Source organism: Thermobia domestica, chromosome 9, assembly GCF_964235325.1.
Source record: "Thermobia domestica chromosome 9, izTheDome1.hap1.1, whole genome shotgun sequence".
NCBI classification, from domain to species: domain Eukaryota; kingdom Metazoa; phylum Arthropoda; class Insecta; order Zygentoma; family Lepismatidae; genus Thermobia; species Thermobia domestica.
In genome coordinates, this window is record NC_137462.1 from 181,481,189 (window position 1) to 181,493,945 (window position 12,757).

Here is a 12,757-nt window from a genome sequence, read left to right on the forward strand (position 1 = left end):
ATATATATTGAAATTTCTTTTGTAGGATCCTCTAATGGAGTTTTTTAGGAAGGTAGGCATAGGATTTGTATCTGGAACCCTTGCTTCATGTGTAAATATTCCATTTGATGTGGCAAAAAGTCGTATTCAAGGTCCGCAGCCAATTCCTGGGGAAATCAAGTATAGAACTACTACTGGATCTCTTATTATTGTGTACAAAGAAGAAGGGTAAGTTGGTAATTATATAAAATTAAAAGAAACAGAAACAAACTTATATATGGTATATGTATTTCTTGTACGCGTTATGTTATTTTTTCTGTAATACTGCTGCGCTCTTGAGTATGTTATTAAAAAAATCAAGAACAAGTATATAAATATATATATATATCTGTCTGTGTGTGTGTTTCGTTAAGCATAACATAGGAATGGTACAGTAAAAGTTGAAGCCGGAGAAATGAGAGGTCTTAATGAAAGAGATTTGCTTCTAAATAAAGAAACACGGAACATTACTAATGATCACAAGGAACAAATCATAAGATGCAATAGGCCCTACCTACTCCTTTGTAGTGACTCCTTCAATACTAAATATTCAGCATAGGAGTTTGCAAATATTGCTTATTAATAAATACGAAAGACGTTAGAAGATATAGATATAAACCAACCACAAACGATATTACGTTTCTTAAACAAAATATGAGGCAAATTAAACGGAGTGTGTATTTTCCGTGTGTAAAATAAATGATGAGGTATTGCATCAATAGCATGCTAATAAAATATATGATCCAGATTAAATAAGAAATTATCATTATAGTGCAGTTTATTGAAGATAACAATGTAAAACCAGAAATTCCTGCGTCATAATCAGAACTCAATACAAATACTATTTCTTGTCAAGTATGTATCACATAATCTAACACATATCAACTAATCCGAACAGCTGTTTCTTTGCTACATTATTACTACTTTTGATGCTGCATTATAAATGGGTTTCAAACTCATATCCAATGGAGGCATTTGCATTTTTATTTTATTTATACGCAGTAATGTATCTGTAGGACTGTTATTTGCAAAAGCTCCCTGGAATTAACGCAAATACTTCACATGGTCTCTGCAACACTACTATCAGTACTTTTCTACTTCGTGAGTTGAAGTAATGGTTAAAAACTCCGGCATCCACAGATATGTACTCGTGCAAAACATATACTTGTTTCTCTCAAAACCATCCTTGATTATACTCTACAAATAGTCATATTTTATAAAATCCAAACCCGAAATAAACCAACGATTATTTCAGATTCTATCGAGGAATAGAAGATAACTGCTTGGGTCTTCATAGTTTTAGCCTTGGCTAAAGTAAAGTTCACGTATCAGAAGTTTTAGAACCATTTCTGTAGGGGATAGTCTCATTTTTATCTCAAATTGGAGGTTAACAATATGTTGTTCACATCTGCGTTTATATTTCGTTGTATACATTTGGATTTTTGTGAATAGTTACATAATGTTTTTAATGAATGGGAATTGATTTTGAGCTCTAAAAACTAAATTTGTGTGAAATTACTGAATATTTTCTATGTCGATCGCCGATGATGGTCTATTTTATACCTCTTATTAGCTACCAACTCTGTACTTTCACTCGTCACACCTAATGAAAATCATGTCAGTGTCGTTCCGTTACTTCTCTTTTTAGATTTTATAAAATCTGTGGACTCATATGTAAACATTTGTTTCATAATGCACTTGTTAGCTATTCAAAGAAACAAAAACTAGGTTAAAAATGAAGTGGTTGTGGTTTAGTGAATCTGATTGGAAGGAGTAAGAGGTATTTCATTTTCTTACTTTGAAAGTGAATCTTTCAAGCGAAATTTGAAGTAGAACGATGTGCTGAAGAAAACATGAATGATTTCATTTTTAATTTTACGCAACATATACTAGTATAAAATGAAACTATTTTACCTTAAGAATGAGTACTTTATGAGGGTTCCCACTCATCCTGGAAATCCTGGAAATGTCTTTGAATTGATTTTGTCCTGGAAATGTCTTTGAAAATGTATTTCTGTCCTTGAAATGTACAGAAATACTGAATGTCAGATTTTTCATAATTATAATGAAGATTTTAATTGAATGCTATTTTTATATGCTGTTCCTGTCTTTGTGCTGAATAATAATTCGTCATGATCCTGCATGTGTGGGTGGTTGGTGGGCTTTTTTTCTCCCAGCAGGTTGGTTGGCTGGGAGAACTTCTCTCTTTTGACCCATTAGTCTGTCAACCCATTCTTGGATGCTGTCTTCACTAGCACTATCCTCCAGAACCTGTGCTTTGCACCAGCATCAATCTTTGATAATCAGTCTGTTTTTGCAACAGTACTTACTCTGCAGTAAAATTAACTGAGCAGTTTAAAGATGCACTTGCTGAGTATTAAATTGGACCCTGAGAGGCTGGATTGTTTTTACACAAAACTGTTGGATGGTTCGGAAGAATGTAAAGATTTGCTGTTAATCTTAAAGAAGCTTCTGGTTTGGTCTCATGGACAGGCTGCTGTTGAATGAGGCTACAGCATAAATAAAGATAAAGAAATCATTGATCGGTTTGAGATTGGTGTATGATAACATTTCCCGTAAAGACGTTAATTCAATAAACATCACGAAAGAAACACTGTATCTTGCCTTCCATGCAAGGCAGCACTATATGGCAAAGCTGGAGAAAATAAGGTCTGTTGAAAGAGAAAGTCAAGTGCAGAGCAAGAGGAAAGAGATAAGTTAAAATGTACAGCAGTTGCAGAGAAAGAAAAGGAAATTGATGGAAACAAGTGAAGCTTTGGAGACCGAAACAAACCAGCTTGCACATGAAGCAGAGCAGAAGTCGTGCTTTACTTTATTGACAGTCAAATGCTTTCCGTAGAGCAGCTTCGTTATGTCTATAGATGTGGAAATTACACAACTCCATACTCAGTTTTAAAAACTTGTAATATAATTATCTTTTTTTCCTAATTATATCTCTCACATTGTCACGCAATGAAAATGCCATGTACGAAAAATAGCTTTTTGTTGTTTGTAAATTTGTTCGTTGCACAATTAAAATGTCATGTAGAAAGAATGAAAATACATGTGCTGGATCGGGTAGCTATAAGGGGAGTTGGAAGGCCACCAAAAAAAGCAGCACATTACGCTCCGCTTTATGTATTTAATTATTGTGTATTAATACTGTACTAGTATTAATATTCACTGAATAAGCTACTGTACTTTTCATTTCACTGTTGTGAGTTTTGAACCTACAGTTGCAATCCTGTTATAGCTTTCTGTGTTGAAGTCCTGGAAAGTTGATTTGTCCTAGAAACGTCCTGGAAATGTTTTTGGGAAAGAGAGTGGGAACCGTGCTTTATTCCTCTTAACGTACAATGCAGACTTGCTTGAAACTCCTGCAGTGAATAAAAGACGTATGTCGTACTTTTAATTCCTTTAGTCACTGCAGGAGTTTCAAGCAAATTTGCATTGTGCGTTGCTAGTTATGGCCTTGCTGAAAAGTATGTCATATTGCCCTATATTCGCAGTTTAGGGGGAGTTTGCCCCCCTTCATCCCCCACGTATATCTTACTTTTGATTTCTGTATTCACTGTAGGAATTCCAAGCAAATCAGAAACTTGCTTGTAAGATCCAAACGGTAAAACAGCAATTCAGTATTATGTTCAGGGACCAGTTGTTACCTCATTCACGCATATGTTTTATTAAGAAATTACGCTGCTTATAGAGCTACATATATTTATCAGTTCCCTCTGTTGTGTAGAAAATGTTAATGTTTCTTGAACTACTGCTATTAAAATCTTGTCGAAAACCACTCTATCCTCTTATTTCTATCACAAGAACAAACCAAAAAATACCTATGTCGATGTAAATAACTTGTCAAAAATGTTTCTTTCTTTGTGTTGTGTTTCGTATATGGCCTATACTCTATAAGCCGACAGAAAAGTATATCTGTGCTCCAACTGTAATGAAATCACTCCACTGCAGTATAAAACGCTGAACTGTCGTTTTACCATTTGGATGCTTACGAGAGTACAATTTTAATTTTAATTTTTTTGTTTTACTTTGTAGTTAGATAAAAAATTTTAATGGTATATTTGTCATTTATAATTTCGTTATTTCAGGTGGCGAGCTTTGTACAAAGGGCTTTTACCGAAAGTTTTGCGTTTAGGGCCAGGTGGAGCTATTATGTTGGTTGTATACGACTACATGTATCACTTTCTTTCAACGAAATTTCCAGACTAACATTTAACACTTCATGTGTATTCACCACGAATTGTGATAAACTACTGCTGGGATGACTAAAAAGAAGAAGAAACTGACATTGAGAATTGTTTGTACTTGGTTTTCTGATGTAACTTTGCCAATGGATGAAAAAGAAAAAAAAAAAAGATAGTAACTTCCATTTTATATAACATTCTAACAGCAGCATTGGTAGAGTTATCACTTCTTTTTGTACTGATTTAAGATGATTGACATCATATGTACTCATTCTACCGAATAAAAGTAGATGATTTCTGCATAAAGCTCAAAAAATAGTGTAATACTAATATGGCAACTAAATATTATTTTAGAAGATATTTAATAATCTATTAAAAATCTTAAGCATTGCTTTTGTAACCTTTAATTCAGACATAGTTTATGAGGAGAAAAATAGGCATTTTCTTCTGTGTTGTAAACATAATAATAATTATAGCATAAAAGATGTATAGTTGTTATAACTTTTACTAATGTGTATATTTTTCTTGTTTGCTGATGCGGGGTCATCGTTTGTTGTTAATATCTTATTTTATGCTCTGTTAGTTTCGCTTATTGTAATATTTTACTTTTAGTTAATCAGGTAGTTAAAACAACGAGTACTTTTTTAATTATACTTAAAATAGTATTGTAGAAAAGGGCTACACAAAATGGGTGAAATTTGTGAATGGGTCGATAAAAAAAGTATAGAAAAAAGTAATTCAGTGACCTCAGTAAAGAGGAACTTGAATGGACTGTACAAATATGTAAGGATAAATAAGATTGAATATGAATAATTATAATGTTTACAAGTGAACCTATGATTTCTAATCTATGTTTTTGAGAGGTGGAAGATTTTGATCATCTTTATGGCATAATTTTAATAGGAGAAATGTCATACATTTACTTTAACTATCTAGTAACAAATTATACCAAAGATTTCATATTTTGTCAAACTGTACATATTACATTTAAACATTCATTAAGATGGCAATTATTGTTGCAGAAATCATGTATATATATCGGTTTGGAATTGAAAATACTAACTTTTGAGAGCAGCATAATACAGTTTTGTTATTTACCACAGTGCTATTCAACCTTTTTTTCTCGCGTACCCCTAGACACAGTTCGCCATCCAATTGTGTACCCCTGAAGCTGTGTAAAAGAAATTAAATCGAAATTAACTTATTAAACTTAATACACATGATTAAAAAGGGGGAACAAATCGAAACCCAACAAAAGGACAATCAGTGTGCTAATCAAAAGACTATTTATAGGGGGATAAACAGTACATCTCAAAAAATTAACATGGGAAATTACAAAATTTTCTTCAACTATGATCATTCAATTTACGTACCCCGAGAAACATCTTCGCGTACCCCAGTGGTACGCGTACCTCCGGTTGAATAGCACTGATTTACCACGAGTAAATGTACGTTAACACATCTTATTAAGTGGGGATGTTCACTGGTTTGAGAATGTTACGTTTAAAGGTTGAAAACTGTATATGCTTAGGATCATTAGAATAGCGGAAAAGATTCCCAGTGAAGTTGGATGCAGTTTCTTTGTGAATTCATTTTTCTGTTCTGTACGTTATGCAATAGCCTTCTGTAAAGAAAATGTTGTACGAAAACTGTTGATTACATAATATTTATTCATGGTCTGTTCATAGCAGAAGATTACAATTTCGGTTAACTGTTCGAAAGTGTATGGACAGCTTCAGCCTATAGTGTTGATATTTTTGAACCTATACCTCTAATAAGACATCACATTTTGTAACTAAAGCAGTTTTTCTACTTACATATTTCGTCGTTTATTTTGATGCATATACATTCTGTCCTGTACAGAGACCGTCGCAGATTAAGTTAAGATATTGTAGAAAGGATTGGTGAGGTAGATTTTATTCTTTTAATCTTTTAGATACGAGAGTATTTTACAAATATGAAAAATCGTGTATGAACGCAGAACAGGGAAACACTACACTAATCAAAGAACAGAAAATAAAAATGTTTATTAAGAGTAAGTGTTACTTGTATACAAGTTTTTCGCATTTCCGAAACTACTTTAACAAACAAACAAACAAAAAAAACCCTACCTAGCCAATCATTTTTATTTTTTCATAGCTTAAATTTTTCTGATGGTCCTTGTAAGTGATCGGATGTACGAATATGCAACATAATTAAGAAGGCGAAATCTCTTTTTTTTTTTCAAAAAAGGAAAAAAAAAACTTTTAGCATGTAGTATAACTTCCATACACTTGACAAGATGAATTGTTCACGGCACACCATTACCAGTATTTCCTTTTATGTTCGTTCGTCGTCCTGGAAACGTTAATCAATCTTATCCTTACTCGTGATGTGGAAACGTATTTCATTTAACAGATGGAAAGAAAATTCCATTGATAACCACAGAAGTCCTCACATGAATATCAAACCCTGATGTAACACACTCAACATGTGGAATTGGTCCAAAGATGTCTTCCATAAATTTGTATGAACATATTACGTGTATAGGTAACATGCCTTGTAAATACAAATGTCTGCTTATTTAAAATATATATAACTTCTCGGAGGCCAGTGTATCCTTATTTGTAGTTATGATACATGCAAAAACGTCATTTCAATTTCGGAATAACTTAAAATCAGGTACTTGAAGATATCAAGATTATAACATTTAATATTTATACTGCTTCTGAAATACACCTATAAATTAAAACTCAGTTGAAATAGTCTCTTAATAAGTGTTTTAAGTTGTTACAAGCACTTCGTTCTCTATGCTTTAAATAATTGGTACATTCTTTGCACCGCACCGAAATTTGGAATATTTTCATACTTTTTCTGGGAATAAGTAAATAGAATTGAACATTTTGCATTGTTTGACATAAATAGAGATCTTATATTTAATAGTACAGTTTTGGATTCGATTGATTTTATTCTTGTTATGCATGTCAATCGAGTTTATATTCCACAATTATTATTGTTAAGATACATGAAAACTTTCAGACACCTCTGTCGAAAATATGACCACTTACTATGTGATGTCTCTGCTTTTGTAACAACCTGATATAATTATTTTGTTAGTTACGTTGTACGAATTCTGACGTGGAAATAGAGGCTGTACCAGTGTTTCTAAAAGCCAGCTTACAACTATATGACGAAATAATGACTTAAGAGTTGGTACTTGTATAATATGTCACTGGGTATATACAGAAACAAGGATCCATGTTAACGTTGGAGAACGTTTCCATTCGGACTCGTTCGTTAAAGATTTATTTTTAAGACTGACAGAACTCCGCACAATCATTGATGTGCAGTAAATGCTTGCCAGAAAACGGGTTATGCCACTTGCGATACTTAATAAATCTTGCAACCTCTAAATTATTTTGTTCTTTGTATGGGTAAAAAACATAAGAGGTTAGTAATTTGCCAACGTAATCGAAATTCATCCCAACGTAAAGGGGAGCTGAATTCTATTCCGAAAGAGACTTCGCTTCCACTATTTAAAACTTGTACATTCGTACCCAGAAGTGCGTTACTATAGGCGTGGAAGAACTTGGACAGTAGGAAAATGAAATGAAATATTTCAGTTTAACGTGCCACGATTATGCCTTTTAGGCTAAGGAAGACGATGATTAAAGCAAGTGAATGATGCTAAAAGAATTGGTAGAATAAGAAAGTGGGAGGAAACGGGAGTACCTGGACAAAACCCACGGACACAATGTTATTCACCACAAACTTATTTGGCTGTTGATCGAACCAAGGCCCCACGCATCAGAGGTAAGCGCTATACAACTGAGCCACTACTATGGCTTTAGTCATAGGGCCAAGCAGCTCCTAGATGCCTCCAGGAATTCGAGTGGTATCAGCCTGTGTGTCCCGATGTAATAATACAATATTAATTGAAATGAAATCAGTGTAGGGCGACAAAAGATCTCTATCTTAAATGCTTGAAGGATGGAGATGATTCCACGACTAATATACCACTACGGTAGTCATAAACATAAAAATAAGTTCTTATAAAAAATAAATTTCAGGAACCAATAAATATAGCTCTAGCAGTTAAGCAGACATACATTCAGATATCCTTGTTGGTGAAAAAAGGTACAAATTAAGAGTATTCCGACTTACTATTCGACATGGTCGTAAAGTAGAAATATCGCAAAGAAAACAGTAACGTCATTTCAGATTTTGCCAGGGGATCAAGATTGTCCACCGACGCAAAAGTTTCACGTTTTTAATTAGCATATTAGCATACAATTTACTAAAAAGCATGTATTATTCAAACTTGGGGGAGGGGGCTGATTGCTCTTTGTGCCATTCCCAAACGACATCCCTGAGGGGAAGAAGTAGTAATGAAGAATCGTCGTCACTTTCATATCAGTGCAAGTTTAGGTCGTACAACATGAAACGTGAATCAACTCAAGAATCGATCACCAAATCATATACACACTCACAAGAGTACTCATGGACAGCTGCGTCGATGTCTAACTTCGAGGAAGTCCTTTCATATATGTGTTTCGTTGTCTACGCAAAGATCCAAGTTAAAATATTCAGATTATTTTCACCTCCGCCTTAGGAACATTGCCCATGCTAATTAAGTTATCAAATATAAGAGATGACGTAAACGTCATTTAAAAGAATAATATCTAGCTGAAGAAAGCAGTGTTATAGATGTCAAGGCAACGGTCACCTTAGAAAGGCGTGTGCCCTGAATGTTGTTGAGGATCAGGTAACGGAAAAATTTCAACAGATTTCGGTCAATAAAGAAATCAACAATACAGAAGAGATTATCTCATATAATAGATCGAGAGAATATGCATTTTTACAAGTTTTGCGTTACGTTATGCTCCTAAATTTTTCTAAGGGTGCCACGGAATAAGGCGAAATAAGCGTAGAAAAATAGATTGTAAACACATTTCGGGTAAACTTTACAATGCCCGCTCAGTTGGTATCCTTACACAAACACGAGAAATTACAGACTATAATTTTAACCAAATGGGTCCAAACTTCCCTAACCCAACGTGATCCTATTCTACACTCTCTTTTTAAAGTGGTCCTACTTATCGATACGTAGCTAGAGCATGTATTGTAAAGTTTACTCCACATTTCAATAAGAAGAGCCACAGGCCCAAAATCTGTTCAGAAAGATATTTCAGATGTTGAATTAGATGGTTCTACCGAGACAAATTATCGCAAGCAACTCCATAAAAAGTGAAAGAAATTCTCCGACAGTAAGGAAATTAGAAGAAATTGATACTTAAAGAATGTATCCAAGCTGGTGGAGAAAACCATATGAAAAGTAAGAAATATCTTGATTGTTTATTCTCTTCCTTTCAAGAGGAATTGAGAGGAAGCTAATTTATATCCCGTGTCCCGAAGATACAAACGCACACTCGAAGCACGTTTATTGCTGTTACATAATGAGCACCGAAAGTTGCTCTTAACTTCAATTGAGGTTTTACTCTCCTCAGGTGAATACCAACGACCTAGTTCCCCATAATATTGAACTTTTTTATATAGTAAATAATTTTGTAAGTTATTTTAACGTAAAAATTGATGGAAATATAAGATGACACATGAATCTCGGTCCTTTTTCAGGTTCAACCAAGTTTTGAAAGGCAGTTCATAGTGTATAGTGTGCGAATTTTTAGATTACGTTAGTGTGCTTTTGTACTAAACATGTCCGTTGGGAGTAGCAGAAACAATATATGGCTTGCAAATAAAGTGTGGAAAATGTTCAGTGAATATTTAGATTTATGAGATATGATAATTTTCTTAATACGCAAACTAGTATTTCTATAATGTGGATCAAAATATTACAAATATTATATAAATGGTGCTAATCAGTGGCGTATACTGATTTGCTGGCTTGGGCTACCATTAACTTTATAACACCTGTGCATTAATAATAATAATAATAGCAGCTCTTCCTCTTTGGAGTAATGAGTAATTGCTATGGAGCCTAGTTTCCCTCTAGTTACGCCTACACTTTTTCTGCTGGTTTAGTCGCTAGCGCGCGTGCCTTTGATGGACATGATCTCGGTCCAATTCTCGGGGGAGCGTGTTGAACGCATTACAATGGTTCATAATTTACCTTAGCCTGTCAGTCTGTGTTTCATGTAGCCTCGGTGCTGCAAAAGGACACTTCTATCGAACAAACAAATAAATAAATATACACAGTAGTTTGCAAATACTGCTGCTATAAATCGATTATCTATTAATATTTGATTTCTAGGGGTCTTGTTTGGTACAAAAATGCCTTGATAACTTCATCGTTAGGGTTATAGTTGGACTACTTCCGAAGTGTCTAAAGAAATTTCTTTAATCGGCATTAGCGCTAAACCAGTTAAACATTCCTGTGTCTGAGTTGAGTGACAATAAGATTTTATCCTCTTCAGCGCAGGAAACGTTCTTTCTACAGATGCTGACATAGCAATTACAATTATTGTCACAATTAACGCAGCTAACTTAACTTCAGGGATCACTTAATGTAACTTTTTGTGGTAAATAGTTGACAATATTTCATGAACTGGTTTGTTCGAGAAATCAAAGGCTTCTGCTTAATATATTACACTTAACCCATTTTTCAGTCGGACTTGAGCAAAATGATGGCGTAAGACTTTAACAACGTATGTAATGCGTTTTTTTTTTTTTGGGGGGGGGGATTCCCTTTACCCTACAAACTAAGAAATTTTGAGAGTCCAAAAGATGTGTGAATTAAAGCACAACAAAAATCCTATCATTAATTTCCACATACACTTAATAGTATGCTGTAATATAGTTGCTTGTAGTGAACTTCATCATTTCCTTTCCCTGTTTTTAATGGCGATTTGCTGTACTGTCCGAAAACCTTGCAATTTCCGTATTATTCCTAATGGAAGGAAATCCATTATGTACGTACTCAGTTATAGTATTTTTTAAAACTTGAACACCTCTTGTAAACAATATGCTACGTCAAGGGTTATGGTTTGAAAAGTATTGACGCAAACTGCTATAGAACGAGGTTCAATATGTCCCTCGTTTCCAGTGACCCCAAAATGCGCTATCATTACTCGTATAACTTTCTTTTATTCCTCGTTCACGCCCAAGAAACCGAGTTTTCTCGAGGCAACTGGTCCTATCTCGCAGGCCGTTAGTACTCTGCGGCTGTAGGTGTAGCGAAGGGGAACGCGCTCATAGCTACAAGATTCTTGCTGAAGCAATAACGAGTAGAGGTTTCTGCTGTGTTGTGATGTCGAAGATCTCATGAATGTGAAACAAACTGCGCGCAAAGAAGCATGTAGATGTTTCTAAAATAAAGTTCTCAGAAAATTGTATTATTGAAAGAAGATACTGAAGTATAAAATTGTTAACATACAAAGCAAATTACTTTATACAGGGTGTCCGGAATGGGACTGACGGTTTTTAAAAGTGTATAGTTTTAATATGGTCAGAGATTCAGAAGAAAAAAACATGCAGTTTAAAGGAGAACTCAAAAAGTTTATTTGGTCTTACAAGTAATCTACCTCAGTGTAACTCCACGTGAGCTCAATTTGTAACTCTTACAATATCTAGCCTGAACTCAATCTTTCTCCACGTATTCTGTAACATTTGAGGTGTTACTGAAGCAATCACATTCCTAATAGGTTCTTCAGTTCATCAAGGTTACGCACCTTTAACAATACACAAGGTCTTTCACATACCCCCACAGAAAGAAGTCCAGGGGGTAACGTCATGAGAGCGTGGAGGCCACCTAATTGGCCCATCACGGCCTATCCAATGGCCAGGAAATTCAGTATCAAGGTACTTCCTCACTTGTAGGCTCCAATGTGGCGGGGCACCATGACCATCCAATTGGAATACCACTTGAGGTTGCAAATGTTGTAACTGGGGAACAGCAAAGTGTTGAAGCATGTCTAAAAATCATTTCCTGTTATGGTTTGGTCCATGAGAAAGAAGAGCCCTATAACTGCATTATGTGTTAAAGCATACCAAACATTCAATTTGGGACTGTCTAGAATGTTCTGTGTACGCATGCAGATTCTCAGATCCCCATATCCTAACATTGTGTCTATTAACACAGCCAGACAAGTGAAAAGTTGCCTCATCAGAGAAAACGTTCAATAGGAAATTATGGTCATAATCAATCTTGTCCAGAATTTCAGTAGCAAATGCTACTTTCTGTGGCTTATCGTTGGACTTAATTTCTTGCAACAATTGCATCTTATACGCGCGCAAATGTAATCGTTTGTGTACCACATAGTGCACTGTTGACTTTGGAATTGCCAATTGCCTGCTCGCTGCGCGAATTGACTTCCTCGGGCTATGTGAGAAACGCTCTCTTATTGCTTCCACGTTTTCTTCTGACACGCGATTTACCACCGCTGTGTTATTTCACTACACTCCCTGTTGATAAAAATTGATCCTTCCACGCCTGGATACTGTTGCGTGATGAAGGATCCTTGTGATAAACACGTCGAAGTTGAACAACACTCTTTCTCTCTGCAAATCACCACACGCATTGCACCATTTCGACTGCCGACGCC

The 12,757-nt window shown here is 35.0% G+C and overlaps 1 protein-coding gene across 2 annotated transcripts in view; it reads left to right on the forward strand.

Annotated features, from left to right (window-relative positions):
* The window catches only part of LOC145660489 (mitochondrial 2-oxodicarboxylate carrier), an 84,935-nt gene extending 78,679 nt beyond the window's left edge, over positions 1-6,256 (forward strand). For both annotated transcript variants that reach the window (XM_081725576.1, XM_081725577.1), the window contains exons 7-8: positions 26-207; positions 4,122-6,256. In XM_081725576.1, the coding sequence (XP_081581702.1) occupies positions 26-207; positions 4,122-4,242 (303 nt within the window). In that variant the 3' untranslated portion in view covers positions 4,243-6,256. The remainder of the gene's footprint in view (positions 1-25; positions 208-4,121) is intronic.
* The last annotated feature ends 6,501 nt before the right edge of the window (positions 6,257-12,757 follow it).